The following is a 19961-nucleotide window of genomic DNA, read 5'->3' on the forward strand; positions in this document are numbered from 1 at the left end:
AGGCACAGAGAGGCTAAGTAACTTACTCAAGACCGCCCAGCCAATAAGCAGCAAAGGCTTACTGAACCCAGGTGATTGGGTCCAGAGCCCATGCTCTTAACCATTACACCATGCATGAAGCAGTCACTACGTGTTTTTGACCCAATGAACCAACAATGCAAATCAAATCCAAATTTCTCTCACTGATCAGAATTTCTGCAAGAAAAAAAAATCCAAACCACAGGAATCAAATCAATTATAAGACGTATGAGCCACTATGCATAAATGCTAAGTAATGATAATGAATTTACAACATAGACCAGAAATAAATCTGAATGAGAAAAGGCACTCCCTACCACTTCCTGTTTATCTATTAGTGCTAATCTAGTCAGTAGCCTGCAAATATAATTACTTCATGAAAATCTATGCTAATAAGAACCAAAGGAGAGCTCAGATAAATAAGCTCACAGACGAACAGTAGAATCTCATGTTCATTCATTCATTTCAGTAAATTCCTCTGTCAAATCTCCTAACGGATTGATTGGTATCATCTCCTTCCCTATTCTCTGCATCTGGAGCAGTTTGTAACAAGAGTAAGGAGACAAGCAAACCTTTCATAAAATCCACTGTCTGGATTTAAAACAAAAATCCCTGTGCAGTTGAGCACTGGCTGCAAATGGCCATAAAAGAACTGGAAGGTACTGAGGAGAAAGACTATGCCAATTGCCCTGCAAAATCTGCCTTGTTTTGGTCAGTTCTCCATCTGTGCAGTTCACTCTCCGGTGTTTTCTGAAGGCCTGCAGCATCACCATTCCCTGAGAGCTCAGCAGAAACGCAATCCTTTGTCCCACCCCAGAACAATTTTAATAAAAATTTGCCAAGTACTGTAAAGTTTGGAAAATGCTGGAAAGGTTTGAACCAGCGGAGTAAAGACAAAGATGAGAAGGAATCTATCCCCAAGCAATGACATTCCAGTTATCTTACCGATGCCAGCTCCCACAATTCTGCTATCTCAACCCCAAACACCCAGGCAGCCACAGTGATCTGAAGCCTAGGGAAGCAGCCACTCAGAACAGGTGGGCACAACTTGGGTTTGGGAATCATATATAGGTAAGTCCAAGTCTGGGTGCCAGTTCCACCTGTTACCATTTATTCCACTGTGGAATTAAACAAATTATTTAACCTGCTCAAAGCACAAGTTTATTTTCATATACATGGGAAAGTAGCTATGATGCTTTGTGTCTGCAGGAAAATCACATGTAAGTGCCTGACCGAGCACAGGGTGTCCTTGGAGTGGGTTCAGAAAGGAGGAGCCAGCCCCTCCTCTGCAGCCCTAGCCCCAGGAGATCTTTCTTTCCTTCTCCAGACCTGAATATAGATCAGACAAACTATTTCATCTCCAGATGCCATAGATCAAGACTGCTACATGTCATTTGAAATCTTAGAACATTTCAGAACCAAAGTGACTTTTAACACGACGACATGTTCATTTTACAAATGAGGAAGCTGAAACCCAGAACCTTTAGTACTTGGAACAGTATAATCCTCCTTACCCATTTCCTTGAATACATATTTTAAAGAATAATATTCTAAAAAAATTCCTCAAAAATATCATAAAAATGTCTCAAAATACTCTGAGACAAAGACAGAAGAATGGGTGGGCAGAGGCTCAGGAGACCCACCTGCAATGCCACCTCTGCCACTAACAAGACTGTGCAACCCTGGGGCCCACTGTTTTCATCTGTACTGTCACATCTAGCTACACACAATTCTAAGATTCCAAAGGAAATGTAGCCAGTGCCTCTAAAGATGTAATTTTCAATATGGTCCGCCAGGTGGCAGAACATCTCCTTTACAGAAGTCTGAGCAGAGTTACACAAAGGATAGGAAGAACTAACTGGTGCATGTTTTTCAATGCATTAACTTTTCTGCAATTTGATTTTATGTTAGTGTTAATCATGCACTTGAACTGCAATGTATATTCCAGTTTTCTTACCGATGCCACTTCCCACAATTCTGCTATCTCAACCCCAAATACTCAGGCAGCCACAGTGATCTGAAGCCTATGAAAGCAGAGACTTTCCTAGCAATGTACGCTGTGCCATGCGAAAAAGGACTAAATTCAGATTCTAAACTCTTTCAGAGGGACCAGTACAGAGAACAGATTGTAAAATAATGGAAATTTTAAAGTGCCAGCTACCTGGCCAGCTGAATATGGTAAGGAGCTGTCTTCTTGACAAATGCAGTCTGAGTGGCATGATCTAAAAGAGGTATGAATATACGGAAATATTTAAAACATTGCCCTTGGAAAAATGATACAAAACAGACAAAAAAAATGACTAGAAAAAAAGTTTTGAGGTTACAGTAGCAGATGGTTTTAAATTTAAAGATTCAAAGGGACTAAACGCAATGTGATCTCCTGGATTAGGTCCTGGAACAGAAAAGGAACAGCAGAACAAAAACTGGAAAAATGAGAATAGAATCTTCCATTAATAGTTATGTATCAATGTTAATTTCTTACTTTTCACCAGTGTGTTTTGGTTCTGTAAGATAGGGGGTCACTTGGTACCCTATACATTTTTACAATTATAAATGACCAATTTACAATAAAAAAAAATCAGGGGAAAGTGGGTGAAGAGGACATGGGAACTGGTACTATCTTTGCAACTTTTATAGAAATCTAAAAATTTTCCAAGATAAAAATCTTAGTTAAAAAACATATAGTAGAGGGCTGGGGTTGTGGCTCAGCAGTAGAGCGCTCGTCTAGCACATGTGAGGCCCTGGGTTCGATCCTCAGTACCATGTAAAAATAAATAAATAAAATTAATGTATTATGCTCAACTACAACTAAAAATAAATATTTTAAAAAAATATATAGAAAAGGAAACAGCCAAGAATAGACAGAAACACAATTTCCTAAGAAATATCCTGTTCAATGATTTGATAATTTTTTTGTAAGGGGGCGGGTACTGGGGATTGAACCCAGGAGCACTTACCCACTCAGCCACATCCCCATCCCTTTTTAAAAATATTTTAGAGACAGGGTATTGCTGAGTTGCTTAGGGCCTTGCTAAGTTGCTGAGGCTGGCTGTGAACGCATGATCCTCCTGCCTCAGCCTCCTGAGCTGCTGGGATTACAGGCGTGTTCCACTACACCTAGCTTCAATAATAATTTTAAGAAGAGGAAGTTTTAGGGCTGGGTATGCAGTTCAGTTGGAGAGTGTGTGTCTAGCTTGTGTGAAGCTCTGGGTTCAGTCCCAGTACTGGGGAAAAAAAAAAAAAGTAGAAGAGGAGAAGGAAACTCATACTAGGAGTTAGTAGCTCACATGCAATAAAACTAAAATGAACATTAAAAAAAATAATAAAAATGACAAAGCGTAGTGTGAACTGGCTTGTGGACCAAGAGGTGAATTCTAGGACATTACTGATGAGATTATATGTGACCACAGGCTTTCTGGAAGGCAATTTTGCAATAAGTGACAGAACTGATAGCCTTTGACCTGGTAATATCAGTTTTAGCAACCTCTACTAAAGCAATAATTTAAAAGAAAAAAAAAAAAAGAACTATTTTTTTTATGAAGTTGTGGCTCTGCTCTGTATTACTGGCAACTGCTCCCAGGCCTTCTGAGGCCTAGATGGATTATGGTCCTCTTAACTAAATGATCAAACTAAGAATGACAACTCTGAGAATTCTGGAAACAAACGTGAAGTAATTTTTAAAGAGCTCATTACATGCAGTGTAGAGTCCTCACCTGTGTCTGAAACAGAAAAAGGGTATTAGTGGGAAAAAAATCTATAGTTTAATTATACCATGATTATGAAGGTGTTAATAATAGGGAGAACAAGGGGGAGGACATATGGGAACGCACTCTTTGCAACTCTTTTATGAATCCATAATTATCTCAAAGTAAAAAGGTAAATAAATGAAGAGCTTAGAATGACACACAAACCCCTGCTCATATGGCCATCAGCTACAGAACATGATTACTGTATCCAAAAGTTAGGCAGACTCAAGAAACAGTTCCAGAGTTATAAAATACTCTGCTCTTGGGGAATGTACACACACCTTTATGGTTATTATATGTTGCCATTGGCATTTAGAGTTTTCATAAACAACTCATGATCAAGATGCCACAATGGGTAGGGTTTAGAAGTATCCACATTCTTTTCTTTTTTTAATATCTTTATTTTGTTTATTTTTATGTGGTGCTGAGGATCGAACCCAGGGCCTCACACATGGTAGGCAAGCGCTTTACCTCTGAGCCACAACCCCAGCCCTAGAAGTATCCACATTCTGATAGTCTAAAAGTTATTAGTATTTTTTGGCATGTAAGTTTTTTCTTTTTCTTTTGTGGTACTGGATTGAACCCAGAGCCTCCACATGCTAGGAAAGTGCTCCACTACTGAGCTACATTCCCAGTCCCTCTTTTTTTTTTTTTTTTTTTTTTTAACTTTCAGAAAGGGTCTTGATAAGTTGCCTAAGCTGGCCTTGAACTTGTGATCCCCATGCCTCAGGCTCTAGAGTGGTAGAGGTTATAGGCCTATTCCAGCTAGCATGTAAATTCTGTCTAGGAAATAAGGAGGAAATTTTCTATAAAAACCTTTTTAGACAATAAGAGAACAAACAACCCAATCAACAAATGGGCCAAGGACCTGAACAAACACTTCTCAGAGGAGGACATACAATCAATCAACAAGTACATGAAAAAATGCTCACCATCTCTAGCTGTCAGAGAAATGCAAATCAAAACCACCCTAAGATACCATCTCACTCCAGTTAGATTGGCAGCCATTATGAAGTCAAACAACAGCAAGTGCTGGCGAGGATGTGGGGAAAAGGGTACACTTGTACATTGCTGGTGGGACTGCAAATTGGTGCAGCCAATTTGGAAAGCAGTATGGAGATTTCTTGGAAAGCTGGGAATGGAGCCACCATTTGACCCAGCTATTTCCCTTCTCGGTCTATTCCCTAAAGACCTAAAAAGAGCATGCTACAGGGACACTGCTACATCGATGTTCATAGCAGCACAATTCACAATAGCAAGACTGTGGAACCAACCTAGATGCCCTTCAATAGATGAATGGATAAAAAAAATGTGGCATTTATACACAATGGAGTATTACTCTGCATTAAAAAATGACAAAATCATAGAATTTACAGGGAAATGGATGGCATTAGAGCAGATTATGCTAAGTGAAGCTAGCCAATCCCTAAAAAACAAATGCCAAATGTCTTCTTTGATATAAGGAGAGTAACTAAGAACAGAGTAGGGTCGAAGAGCATGAGAAGAAGATTAACATTAAACAGGGATGAGAGGTGGGAGGGAAAGGGAGAGAGAAGGGAAACTGCATGGATATGGAAGGAGACCCTCAGAGTTATACAAAAGTACATACAAGAGGAAGTGAGGGGAAAGGGAAAAATAAAACAAGGGGGACAAATGAATGTCAGTAGAGGGGGCAGAGAGAGAAGAGGGGAGGGGAGGGGAGGGGAGGGGAGGGGAGGGGGGATAGTAGAGGATAGGAAAGGCAGCAGAACACAACAGACACTAGTATGGCAATATGTAAATCAATGGATGTGTAACTGATGTGATTCTGCAATCTGTATATGGGGTAAAAATGGGAGCTCATAACCCAATTGAATCAAAGTGTGAAATATGATATATCAAGAACTATGTAATGTTTTGAACAGCCAACAATAAAAAATTAAAAAAAAAAAACCTTTTTAGTAATCATTTCTCAGACTATATTTAGAATTCCTTTCTATAGAGAATTAAATACCATGTTTTAAAGAGAGAGAGAGAGAGAGAGAGAGAGAGAGAGAGAGAGAGAGAGAGAGAGAGAGAGAAAATTTTTTAATATTTATTTTTTAATTTTCGGAGGACACAACATCTTTATTTTATTTTTATGTGGTGCTGAGGATCGAACCCAGCGCCCCACGCATGCCAGGCGAGCGTGTTACCACTTGAGCCGCATCCCCAGCCCTTAAATACCATTTTTAAAGAAAGGATATTTTCTACTTATCTGGGGGGCATTCATTCCACACACAGTCCATCCTGGTCTCAAGCCAGAACAGAGTGCTGTCACAGTCCTCTACTGATTTACTTCAGATGAGTTGTGCCTGGGTGTTTGCTTCCAGTACGAAATGCTATAAAGCTGGCAAAATTCTAATTTCTGTGCAGTGTTCTTGAGAACACTGACCACATGATGGCCCTTAAATAAAGTTTTGTGTGGGGAAAAAAAATATTTTTTTATTTCTTAAGTTAGTCTAGTGATCACAGGCTCTGGAGCCAAGTAGCTTGGATTCAAATCTTGGCTCGATGATACTATCTATTTACTTTCCCAGGCCTCAGTTTCCCCATCTGCAATATGGAGATAATGCTACATAGCCTTCTGTAATTTAAGGGAGCACAAGTCAACAGAATGAAAGGCTTTAGGAACACACCTAGCAAAGAGTTAGTACTCAATAAATACTCATTTTTCAATTATTTTATAATGAAGCACAAGAAAAACCTTCACATTCTGTAAGGAATTGGAAGGTTCTGCCTAATACACAGCGCGATTCATACAAAGCAGAAACTCCTTCTCCCTCCTGACAGGCCTTCAGTCCTCAATGCTGGTGGAGACTTCCTATAACAAGGGGACCTTCAGAACACAGGGTGGTAGGGTGGTAGTTAGAAGCACGTGGAGGTTTGCAAAAGTCCTTACAAGATTCTGATTTTCCCTTTTAGGCGTACATGCCATTCACCCTAAGAGTGAATTTCACCTCGGTGCAAATACAGATGTTCCTTGACGTACAGTGGGGGTTATGTCCTTATGAGTCCCTTGTAAATTGAAAATACTGTGAAGTTGAAATGGCACTGAATACACCTAACCTACCCCACACTGTAGCTCAGCAGCATGAGGCACTGCAGAGTACCGGTTTGTGCCCTGGTGATCTCACGGCTGACTGGGAGCTATGGCTTGTTGACCCTGCCCCCAGTCTTGGGAAAGACCAAAGTTCAAAATTCCAAGTGTATTTTCTATTGAATATATGTTGCTTTTGCACCATCATAAAGCTGAACAATAGTAAGCTAGGACTATCTGTGATCACCAGGACCGCCCCCCACCCCAACCCCAAACCACCAGCAGCTGATCAATTTTAGTAAATGTGCAAATCCTGTGACCTGAAAAGCTTGGTATTATTTTTTCTTTTTTCTCTCTGTTTATTTTCCTTTCTGATCAATATTGTTCCAACCCTCATGATGCACTATTTATTCCTTTATATTTTCTATAGTTTTTTAAAAAACTATTTGTTCTTATAAGTCTTCTCAGATATTTTACGAATCCAAGTAAGTAATACAATAATACACTTTTTTCTTTTGTGGTTTAAAATTAAGCACAGCTTCAGTAACTTATGACAAAGCTGAGCCTCCTTATTAACATGAACAAGTTTATGGACAGACACACTGATAGCAGGAGGCGGGCAGATAAAGAATTCAGTAAGTAATACAACTAGAGGAAGAAAAAGAGACCCAACCCACCCACTTAAGTATAATTTAACCAGCCTTCCTATTCCTGTCACCAGTTCGGTCTCCAGTCTGTGAATTACCCTCCCGCCCACTCCTATCAATTTCAGGGCTTCAGAGACAGCACTGCCCCATTATCTGTGCTTCCTGCCCCTCCCCTCCCCCTCTCCCTCCAGCCTCTGCTGATAGCCCTTGTAAAACACCTGATAGCAAAGCAAATTATTCACAGCCCACTTTTCTGTCTTATTGCATCCCTTCCTTGTCTTAAAATTTATCTTTAAAAGCCAGCCTGTTAGCAGCAGCCCAAGGACTTGTTTGGAATGTTACTTGCTTCAGAGCAGCTCATCCTATGGTGATGTGCTTAGCAGGAAGCTGAGTGAACTGAGAGCAGCAGATTCCACTGGAAGCCCTGAGATCCTTATAGAACCAGGTGACAAGATGACAATTTCTGGCAAAAAAGTCAAGGTTTTGAACCTGCAAGGTATACTCCTTTTAACTACTACTAAGGAAACCCATTTGCAATTGTATTAACAGACATAGATCTACTTTGAGATTTAGAACAAATAGAAAAAAGTCTGGAGGGATCCTTCCCTTTCCATGGCCCAGGGGACGGAGGAGAAAGTGATGACAAAGAACACACGGGAACATTCCACAGCGGGTAGCACTGAGCACCCGCTGTACAGTGTGGAAATGAAAATGAAACATGAAAAATGAAAATGCAGAGGCTCTCCTGTTCAAAACACAGAAAAAGAAATGATATAGAAAGTGCTCAACATAAAGCTCTTTCCCTTCTCCTGCACCCTCTCTTCTCTTGCTATTGTATTTCTGCATTGCATTTAGTGCTGCCCTCAGTCATAGGGGCATGTGCAGAGGGTGTGCCAACCCCCAACAGGCGCCCAAGGCCCTGCCTGTGTCTTGGTGCACACGCACAGGCCATCAGCTTTGGGGATCCATCACCAGCTGTTACACAGATGCACCATCTGCTGTCCAGCAGTGAGGAAACCAGTCAGGAATCTCCTTTTCCCATGGGCCCATCACCCTAATCCATGACAGACAGGCGCCCTACAACATCACACCCGGACACACTAGGTACGTGGATGGGGAGGGGGCAAGCAAGAGGCTCACTCCAGAGCTGCCTGCTGGATACACTACATGCTCCATCCTGAGATGCCAAGAGTATGGGACACTGCCTCCAATCCACTCCATGCTCATGTCCAAACCCATTCTGAAGGAGGAAGGCGTAGGAGTCCCTGAGTGGAGCCAGAGATCAGGAGGCTGTGGTGCCAAGGAGGGCAGGCAGCTGAGCAAGTCAGGGAGGCCAGAGTGTGCACAGCCTAGGTGCTAACCCTGTATGCATGCTGCACTATCGCACAGAGCTTCAGTTATGAAATAAAAATTCAAAGCAAATTATTATTTCAAGACAGCAACCATGCAACATTAGAAACTGTGCAAGGGGTCCTCTCAGCATGAGGCCCGGTGAAATTGCATTGGCCACAAACCCATAAGAGTCTCACTGGGACCCCACCAGAAATTCCAAAGCAAAATGGAGACCAGGTTGCCCTCACTTTTCATCATAAAGCAGTCTCTCCAGCCAGTGTTCACGACAGGGAAGGCAAAGGCGTTCCATCTGCAGAGGTGCGGGTTACCCTGGCAAAGGAGGGTCTCACATCCTGCCTGTTCACCCTCTCCCTCTACAGGGCAGCACTGGAAGTGTCTTTAAAAGCTTCTGGAGCCCTCATCTGAACAGTCGTTATCTTAGCTTATTATATTCTTCAAAGAAGTGATGTAGTAACATTCAGGCAGTCTTAATATTTAGACATACCCCAAACCTAACTTGGCCTATGGATTTTCTTAGAGTGATTAATCCAGATGATTAAAAAAATAGAGATGATCAAGGAATAATTACTTATTAAGTGGCTCTGGACTGATGGTTTGTAAAAAGAAGGCCATTATCCAGAGTTCTTATTTTGATGCAAGAACATATTTTTCTTACAAACCTTGGCTTCTGGGTCACTGTTGATACTACAAGAATCGTCATCATCAGCATGAGGGACATTTCTAGAAAGAAAACCAGAAAACTGGTCTTAGAATTCCATCGCGCACACTCGCTGCAAAGGTTGCACGTTTTGATCGCGGACCCCATCCTCGTCCTTCCTACCTGAGTTTCAAAGATGCATAACGTAGCGTTGCTCCTTCGAACTCTTTTAAACTGGGGTCTGGGTTAACTGTGGCCGCGTGCAAATCCTAGAGGAAAAAAGATCCTTGTTAATGTACGACTGGGTGTGTGGGGGGGGGTTGTTACATTGCCTCCAGCATTAAAGGGGAGCGAAGGTCCCGCAGAGGCAGAGAGTGGTGTGAGCTTAGGCAGAGCAAGGCATGCAAGGGCTGCTGGAGGCTTGACTTGGTGAACAGGCGCCTGTTCTCAACAGGGAACCTGGGGCCATCAGCTTGGAGTCATTCACAACAGGAGACATCAAAAAAGGCAACATGAGTGTGAGCTGCACGCCCCTCGCCAGAAGCCCCTTCGCTTCGTCCCTGCAGAATGCAGGATATTCACAAAGAAGAAAATCATACAGCCGCAGCCATGCAGAAAGGAAAACGTATGGAACGATCTAAAATCTGACAATATACTTGCCTTCCAAATGTCACTATTAATCTTTCCCCCATTCAGAACAGCAAAATCACTCCATGGCTGTTTCTAGACATGTAATTATTCACACAGGAAAAAAGCACATTGATTTAAAGAAAAAAGAAAAGAAAAAGAAAAAGAAAAAAAAAAAAAAACACAAGACACTGTTGTTAGCATTGATATTCACAGGATGGGTTAGGGAACAAATTAACTCTAACAGCAACTTGTTAGTTCACTCTAAGACTAGCTTATCACCTGCAGACTAGGGCAGGGGGAGACAGGGGCATTTTAATTACTTACCAAAACAAATGACTGAATGTTATCAGAACCAGACAGTGATTTTCTAAATGTAGTTTTCAAAGCAAACCATATGCTTAAATTCCATGGGAACACCACCCCCACCTTAACCAGACAGAACTGTTTTACAGGGGTAGCGGGTAGGGATGACAACATGTTAGTCTGTCAACTGAGGATGCCCATGGCTAAGGACACAAAAATCTGAGGATCAAGTTATTGTCACTTACAGAAAGGGGAGACAGGGTTAGTAAGGAGCACAGACTGACCGCAATATCTTACTGAAATTTGTTTTACTGAACAAAAAATCATTCTAAACAATCTAAATCCCTCTAGCTCATAAAATGCTCTCCTTTCTTGCCACACAAACCTCTTGAGAGATTAATATGTGGGAACTAAATGATTTCCTAAGCAGAATCACAGCACAAAACATGGTGCCTCGCTTCAGAGGGAAACTCCTGCAACAGGTCTCTGCCTCTCAACCACTCCTCTGTCCACCTCCGACAATGAGGAATGTCTTTTCTTTCTTCTATGCCAAGGAAATATTCAAATATTTTTCACTTAAGATTTGCAGAAATAAATGAAACTAATAGAATGCAAGGACAGTCCTATGAGTCTCTGTTCACTGACTGGTCAGGCAAATCTCTTGCCTTGGGTAATAAATGAACAAAAAAAATTTTTTTCAAGGAAGTAACATCTCAACTTTGTTCTTTGGAAATGAGAAATGAGCACTGACCCATCACCTTAAACTCATGTCAATACGGTTCTTAAAACCACTAAGGGAAGACAAATTTAAATTCAGATGATCCAAAGATGTTTTTTTTTTTTTTTTTTAAACTCTGTAGGTCTTGATAAGGGCAAAGGCGCTACAAATGAGATGCATTTTCTCAACTCCACAGTAGCTGTGTTTGCTTTCTGGGGCTGAGCACCTGAACTGCAGAGTTTATAATACGAAAGATCACCATACTTATTGTTTCAAAAAATCACTTTTAATGAATAAGAGGGCAGGAACGCAGCCCTTTACCTCTCTCCTTACTCTATCAATGTTCAACCTCCACTGAGGAGAAAATTTACTTAGGAAAATCTCAGACTCTTAGTGGAGATGGAAAGGCAAACCCCGAGATGGGTGTGGGACTCTATGCACTGGTGTTCTCCTGAGGACAAGACACCCAACTTGCTCATGCTTTTCTCTTTCTTTTTTGCAGTACTGGGGATTGAATCCAGGGGCACTCTATGATATTTTCCTAGCCCTTTTTATCTTTTGAGATAGGGTCTTGCTAAATTACTCCGCTGTCCTTCAACTTGCATCCTCCTGCCTCAGCTTCCTGAGTTGCTGAGATTACAGGCAGTCACAGCTGTGCCTGGCTGCTCATATTTTCAGAGGGGTCAGTGACCAAAAGGTTTAGCATCGACATTATAGGGGATGTAATAAGGACTCATGATAAGGACCTGAGATCAAATGCAAACTAAAATTTCAAGTTAGATTTTTATGTTTAACAATGAAAACAAGCACCAGACCTGGTGGCACACACTTATGATTCCAGCAATTTGGAAGGCTGAGTCAGGAGGATGGCAAGTTCAAGGCCAGGCACAGCAAATGAATAAGACCCTGTCTCAAAAAGGACTGGGCATGTGGCTCACTGGTAGGGTGCCCCTGAGTTCAACCTCCAGGACCCCATCTCCCCAAGAAAAGAACATGTGGCTCCAAGTTATCATTTTTGTTGATGGGTCTGGTTTTCCCTTAAGTTGAACTTTGAAAAAGAATGTCAGATGATGAATTAAAGGAACTTGAGATAACTGTGTCCTTGTAGAAAAATTTAGGAATTAAAAAAAAAAAAAGAAATAAAAGGAGGGGTGTCTAAAAAAAGAAATCTGAAATCAGAATTTACCCCAGACAGGCTATGTGTTAGCAAAAGAAGAGTATTTTCTAAAGCAAGTATTCAGAAAAGTTCCAGCACTTAATAAAAACAGGTCTCTGTGTGCATATGTGCTCTTTTTTTTTTTTTTAATGTTTTTTATATATTTACTCTTTGGACATAGGAGTGTCTGTAAAGTGAAAGCTGATTACAGTTCTAGGCCTATGTGAATCCACTTCTCCTGCCATGGAACGCAGGTCAGCTGGCAATCTTCCAACAATCACCTTTTAGAGATTTAAATAAACAAAGGCCCTATACAGTGATTTTTCCAAAATCTTACAATAACATGGGCTCTCCTGAAGAGACCCTTCAGTATAAAACTCAAGTAAGGAAAAATGGAAACTGGCGCTATTCAGTTAGGAATAGGCCAAAGATCTTTTTTCCCTCCTATATTTAAAAACATCCATTTACGTCAAAGATGAGAAACTTTCTCCCCAGTATAAATGACCATAGTTTTTTCTTTTTTTAAAAAGGAAGGTCAATGAAGTACAAAGACTTTTTCTTAAATTTGAAGAAGTACACAGTCATCTAAATATTTTTAATTCATAAGAGAGAATGTTTTCTACATTTAGCTAATAATTTTAGTTAATAAAAATTTTCCAAAAACAACCAATGAGAGATTCTGTGGTTCAACAGAAATTTTCTGGCCACTGGGTTCGGTAGTCTGGGTGGTGGGGGTGGGAGGGATAAAGGAAGAGACAAAAAGAAAAAGCAATGGAAGAGGGAAAGCAGGGAAGCCATCTGCTCAGGTGAGGCTGACGGGAGGAACGGGGTGTGATGGAAAGCTGCACTAATCTCCCGTGAGCACCAACCTCCCACCTGGTACCTTCCAGGCAATACAGCTAAAGCCTCTGCACGTCCAAGTGATGTTCTGCTACCGAAATGCAAACCAGAGAGTGAGAGTAGAGGGCTGGGGACATGCTCTCCTGGTGCTTGTCCTGACCTTGCCCAGCTTGCAACATCCCATGCTCTAAATATGATGATCGTGTGCAGTTCTGGGTCCTCAGAGACAGTGTGTACGGGAAGACCGACCCCCGCCTGGAACACAGCACCCTTCATGACCCATCAGCACCAAGCAAAAACTGTGCAGGGGTGGGTCTACTAAGGGAAGCCAGCTTGCTTCTTCCATATTTCTTTCCTGGGGTCTTGGAAAACAATTCCACAAGTCAAAAAAAAAAAAAGAAGCACTATCCTTTTGCTGGAAAAAGGCCAATATTAGAATTGATCCTTTGACAATGTCAACAGGATGTTCCTGAGGATGGAGTCTCATAGGGCTGGGAAAGTCCCCACGAGGGAACCTTCCTCAGCGTGCACTATAGTTCAATTCTTCCTCCAAAACGCATGTGCCGGAGAGCACCCCCAGTGCAGCAGTATTGGGAGGTGGGGCCTGATAGGAGGAGGTTGAACAAAGTCTCTACCCCCTTAAATGGATGAAAGCCAATTATAAAAGACCGTAAGTTTTCAAGTTCTTTTGCTTGTTCTCTCTTGTACTGTGTGTTCACAAGAGGGCCCTTGCCAGAGGCAGCCCTGGATCTTGGACTTTCTGGCCTTCAGAACTGTGTGCCAATAAATTTCTGTTCATTATAGGTCACCCAGTGTCTGTGGAACTGTTGCTGGAACACAAAACCAACTAAGCCAGGGTACCCAGAAGGTTTCTGGGAAGTGGTATCAAAACGCAAACCAGGGAGAATGGAGAGCTAAACCTGCTGAGGACCAAGTGAGGACGAGAGCACTTGAACATTTGGCAGTGGCTCTGGCAGAAGATGCCATGTCATCTGTGTGTCACTTCCAAAGCTCTGAAGCTAGTCCAGCTGTGGGAAAGCCGGAGTCCAAGTCCTAACTCTGCTTTCATTTGCTCTGTGGCCTGGGTTCTACCATATATCAAACAGGGCTAAGAACACCTTGTATCAGAGTGAAGACAACCTGTGATAAGAATGTTGGCTCTTAGCTCAGGGGCTGGCTACCAATAGGTGCCCTAGAAATGACAGTTGCCTCATCCTCTACTCTCTCTCTTCATGCATGACAGAGAGTTTGATGACTATGAAGTGTCGGAATTACACTTCTCAATCTGTTTTGTCAAGACTTGAGGCTCACACTGATTGTGGTTTGTGCATGCGTATAATCCCAGCAACGCAGGAGGATCTCAAGTTTGAGGCCAGACTCAGGAACTCACTGAGGTCCTAAACAACTTAATGAGATCTGGTTTCAAGATAAAACATAAAAAGGGGCTGGGGATGTGACTCAGTGGTTAAGTGCCCTTGGGTTCAATCCCAGTACACACCCCCCCCCCAAAAAAAAGGACTTTAGACTAACAAGTGTGGCCTTGATGGAAATGGTGGAAAACCTGCAATATTGGAATTCCAGAATTCCAAGGAATCAGCCAGGCAGTATTAAATGAGCATTCTGTACATTTGTGTGTGCATGTTTCCCTTTCTTTTCAAATACTCTCTGTGGTTTGGGTGGATGCGATGCTGTAAGAAGAGTTCAGCAGTTCCCCCTTCTCCACAGTTTTGCTGTCTGCAGTTTCAGTTATCAGCTGTCAACCAGGGTCCAAAAATATTAAATGGGAAAACACAGAAATAAAGTTTCTAAGTTTTAAACTGTACATCATTCTGAGTATCGTGATGAATTTCCATGCCATCCTCCTCCTCGCTCCTGGGAAACGAACCCTCAGTTTGTCTGCACACCTGCGCTGTATATACCTGTGCTGGAACTTAGTAGCTGTCCTAGCTGTCAGACTGACTGCTGCAGTACTGCAGTCCATCTAGGGGTTGGTACAGATAGATTTTAGGCAGCTACTAAGGGATTTCAGAATGTGTCCCCTGTGGATAAGGGAAGACCACTGTATGGCATATCTTTTATTATATAAACACAATTCAGAAAAGTTAAAAAAAAATAGTAAGACCGACGCTGGGGTGGTGGTTCAGTGGCAGAGCATTTTTGCCTCCTACGTGTGAGGTATTGGGTTCAATCCTCAGCACCACATAAAAATAAATAAATAAAGATACTGTGTTCATCTACAAATAAAAAAATATTTAAAAAAAATAGTAAGACTGACAGAATTTTGTGCAATTAAATCAGACTCCTGAGCAGCAGCATAATGTAGACACTCCACTCTGGATGGTTCTAGCGCTGGCTCTGCCATTAGAGCAAACCAGCCAAAGCTCCCTCTCTCTGAGGCTGGGTTTCGCCTTCATTCAGCAAACATCTGATGAACTTTATCACTACCACGAACTGTGCCAGGTCTGGGGCCATAAGACGAGGACACCAGGTCCCGACCCCCACAGTTTTCTGGAGGGAGATTAACATGCTCTAGGTCATGACACTTCGAAAAAATGAGATAGAATAAGGAGCTTTCAAAGCAGATGATGGAGAGCAGCAGTCCCCGAGAGACACTGGGGTGAGGCCAAAGAATTTAAGAGCAAGTGACACACAAAAATAAGAGACTTGGTTCCCTACAGGGCTGGTTGTCCCACAGCACTTAGCACTGAGTCCCCCAGAAAGCTTATGAAAAAGCAGATTTCCAGGTCCCACACATTTTACAAGTCCCCAGAAATCCTCCTGGTTGCTGTTTTAGCTCAAAGGCTGAGAAAGGCTGTGGCAGTATCCCCAGTGCTCTTTCCAGATCTGAAAAGTCTTGATTTGTCAAGAAGTTCAGTAAAATGATGACAAAATGGCCCTTGATGTTATCATCTTATTTCCAAGTGTACATGGAAATACACTGGTTCTAAAGGAATGTATTTCGCCCCTCCTGGGCACTGACTGCTCAGAGCACCCAGAGAGGCCATGCAGAGGGCTTCAACAGGAACAGAGCATTCACGACCAAGGTGAGGTTACAGTTCTGAAGAATGATTCACCTGCCACCTTCTCTATCCTCTCTTCTGGAGAAACCAGATGGTCTCTCACTCAAAAAGATTTGTAAGTAAGATTTGGCTGTGGGCCAGTTATTCATAAAAACATTCTGTGTGGTTCTCATCTAAAATTCAACACCCGAATAATTTGAGAGGTAATTTTGAACAAATAAATGGCTTGGGGTGAGGAAGAGTACCACATGCCAATTTTGGTGGCAAATGTTTCCTGGTCCGTTTGTAAACTTTGAAAAAACACGGCTGACATGTGCGGTGGAAACATTATCCACGGCGCTTAACACTTCCCGTGTGAACTTTGGAATGTGAAACGTGGAATTTTCAAACTGTAAGGACGCCTTCAGTCCTAAACTTTTGTGAAGTCAACAGATTTGGCACTTATTTGATTCATTTTTTTCCCCCAACTGAGCTCAGGATAAAGCTGAATAAAAATATGCATTTCTAACGACACAAGTGTCTTCTCTCCTTTAACATTTTGCCTTTGCTCATGTTTCAAGATTAGTTGAAATAGATTCTATTTAGGGATCAAAGAAATGGTGTTAGAGAAACATTCACTTCTCTTCCGCTGTCATTAGCACCTGAAGTGGTGCTATTAAGAGAAGTCATTTTCTAGAAGGCTCCGCGTGTGACAGAGCTGTTCCTGGGATGAGATGAAGAGACTTGAGTCTGCAGGCTTCCTGATGCATTCTGTAAAGCTTGGAGGGAGGCTGGGGTCAGCAGACCTGAAGTCGGTGGACTCTCCCGTGGAGTAGCTCCGCTAGCTTGTGCAAGCCCTTGGTATCTCTGGGTTTCAGGGTTGTCAAGTGTAAAATGGGAGTGACAACGAGAGTCCCAGGTGCCTGTTTCATGGAGAGGAAAGCGACAGACACTGCCTGGAGCTGGAAATCTCTGTGGTTTATCATCACCACCAGGGTTCCCACATCCCGGTGTGTGGCAGCTGGGTCTTTCTCCAACTCTCTCATTCCTCCCCTCTCTCCCTGCTCATCCTTTGCTTCTCTGATTTTTTAAATTTAGTCCTTCTTACATCTGCTGGGTTCTTTGACTCAACGGATGGTCTCGGTATAGAGGGGAGAATGAGCAGGAAGGAAACCATCGAAAGGTGAATCAGAAGAATTCCTGTCCCATCAGTCTATGAAAGGGTTGGATACGAGTCCCTGTTTCTAAAACTTCTAAAAATAGTCACCCATTAACAAAGATTTGTGGAGGGACAAGACTTTGCTAGTATAATGGCATGGTCAGCAGCAGAAGAGAGGAATGGCACCAGCCTAAGGTGGAAATTCACATAGTACAAGGGGGGCAGAGCACAGGGGTGAGTCGGGACAGAATGTCTCCCCACTCTAAAACCAGCTACATGGCTACTCAACCCTCAGACTCTCAGTGACTTCTTAAATATGAAACATAATAGCTGTCTTTCCTGCCATAGGAACATCATTCAGTCAAAAGAATAATATTTATAAAAGTACCCTGAAATTTTTTTTTTTTTCCCCAGTGCTGGGGATGCCATCCAGGGCCTTGTGTACGACAGGCAGACACTCTAACACTCCGCTGCTGAGCTCCACCGCAGACCCAACAAACCCCTAAAAGCAACGATGAGGCTTAATTATGGGGATATAATGAACACCAAGACTGAACTCCAAGAGGGAAGGAAAAGGGGGTGTATCCCTTCTGAGTCTGGAAAGAGGCACTGAGCAATGCATGGGATGGGGGTAGGAAGCAGACATAGAGGGGGAAGAACAGACAAGAGTGGGCACCAGGAGGCTCAGGGATTAGAGAGAAACTCTGACACCTGAAAGTTTCACCCAGGCCAGCTGCCTTGGGTGAATGTTTTGCAGTCAACATGGAAACAAAGTCTACCATAGAAAGCAAAGAAATAAAAATCCAAGGGACATAACTTCAGATGACCCTCCATGGACTCCACCACACCCATGCCTTGGCCTTGGCTGGCTAAAGAAAGGCTTATTTCTTCTAATTGCAGAGAACATGAGACTCCTGGGTTAGGAATTGTGCCTCAAAGTTAGTCTGATTTCCCACCTCAGAGTCAATGGGGAGAGGGAGTAGGCTGAAACCCCAAAGCCAGGGGTGATGAGTGACCAGAACTCTGGCTGAGGATAAAGGAGAATTCAGGAACTCTTGAGTGTCAGACCCAGCATTGCTGCAGGTCACTGTCCTCTCTGCACCCCAGTTTTCCCATCTATAACACACGGATGCTGGTACCAGATGACCTCTTCCCACCCTGGTGTTCTAAGACTGTAGGTTATTCTGTCGGTGAACACGATTAAAGGGTCGGGATAGAAGAATGAAGCCCTGGAATGGAGAAAGATCCTAACAGAGATGCCAAGAGAAATTATGTACAGCTAAGGAGGAAAGCACACCTGCCGTTAGTGAGGGCAGAGGCTAGTCCTGCCCGGCTCTGATCTTGGAAGGTCCCTGTTGGTACCAAGAGGAAGCCTTGGATGCATCCAGGTTAGAACAGGAGAAGAACTTCCCTCTATGTCAAGTTCCTTCAGGACTGGGGCTAATTTAGTTCTCCTTTATTCCCTAGAACACCTAACCCAAGCTGAATATATCACTAAACGGAAAATGTTCAGGGAATGGAAATGTCATGCTGCAATAAAAAGCTGTCAAAATAATAATAATAATCTGTGATAAGAAAAAAAATCTTTTGTGGTTCATTGGACTGAAACATGTACCTGAAGATCAGGATAAAGAACCAACCAACCTCGTTGACCAGTGAGTCCAGCTCACTCCACCCTATCACTTTAGAGATGAAGAACTGGGGTCCAGGCTGGGCAAGTGAGATGCTGAAGCCTTGTATCAGCAGGAATGTGATAAGATGATAGGCCTTATTGCCTCCCAGAACAACAAGTAAATAATCAATAGGAATAAGACACCGTGTTCAAAGACAGGAAAAGTGATAACAGTTGAAAATGACAGAAAAGCTCCGCAGGTAAGAGATGAAGTGTCCTCAAAGTGAAAGATAATGGGTTTGTTTGAAGAACAAAAGAGGGAGAAAGGCCGGGTATCATGGATCAAACCACTTTTCTCAAAAAAAGAAAACAAAATCATCCCTTAATTGTGACCTTTCCCAATTATAATTCTCTTGAATGTTCTGTTATCAGGATTTGCAAAGGTTCACTGCAGGAACTTCATATTAATAAATATCACAATGGAATTTTTAATGCCTCGATTCTTTGTTTAAACATCCAGATTTCGTCCTCAGGGATAGGAAAAATTTATGCTGCTAATTATTTCTAAAATTATGTCACTTCTGCTAAATAAACAGATCCTTTTCAAAATAGAAATTAAACATTTAAGGGCTCTCAAGGGTTATTCTTGCAGACATCCTTACCATGCTAGGAAAGGAACCCAAGGCTAATAAGATGCACGGTAATTATCACATGCCTGGCCAAGAGATGTTCTTCTGCGTGTAAATATTTTATCGAGGCAGCACCATGCAATGGTACCTGCAGAGTAAATTACTGCCTCCATGGGCCCTAGGGAATCTTAAACACTCCTCATTAATCAGCCCCTCTTGCTTTCTGTACTGGAAGGGTGTTTCAAGAGACCAAAAGCCATTAAAAATGAAAACACCCTCAAAAGATGGATATTAACACTATTTACTAAGAGGAAGCATTCCTGAGATTTCAAATGCAACATGCATGATAATCAAAAGGCTTACCTCGGTGACCTGTTGGGGGTGGAAACCACTAGTCTAAAGAGAAACCACAAGTTTACATCCACTCTACTAAGGCGGTAAAAAGACACTTCCATT

The 19961-nt window shown here is 42.3% G+C and overlaps 1 protein-coding gene across 8 annotated transcripts in view; it reads right to left on the bottom strand.

The window, feature by feature from the left end:
- Nucleotides 1–19961, bottom strand: part of Apbb2 (amyloid beta precursor protein binding family B member 2) — a 336129-nt gene that overhangs the window by 85838 nt on the left and 230330 nt on the right. For all 8 annotated transcript variants that reach the window (XM_071614247.1, XM_071614246.1, XM_071614250.1 and 5 more), the window contains 3 exons: nt 10120–10182; nt 9643–9728; nt 9482–9542 (listed from right to left, as the gene is read on the bottom strand). In XM_071614247.1, coding sequence (XP_071470348.1) covers nt 9482–9542; nt 9643–9728; nt 10120–10182 — 210 coding nt within the window. The remainder of the gene's footprint in view (nt 1–9481; nt 9543–9642; nt 9729–10119; nt 10183–19961) is intronic.

The sequence above is a fragment of the Marmota flaviventris genome, chromosome 7, assembly GCF_047511675.1.
Source record: "Marmota flaviventris isolate mMarFla1 chromosome 7, mMarFla1.hap1, whole genome shotgun sequence".
NCBI lineage: Eukaryota > Metazoa > Chordata > Mammalia > Rodentia > Sciuridae > Marmota > Marmota flaviventris.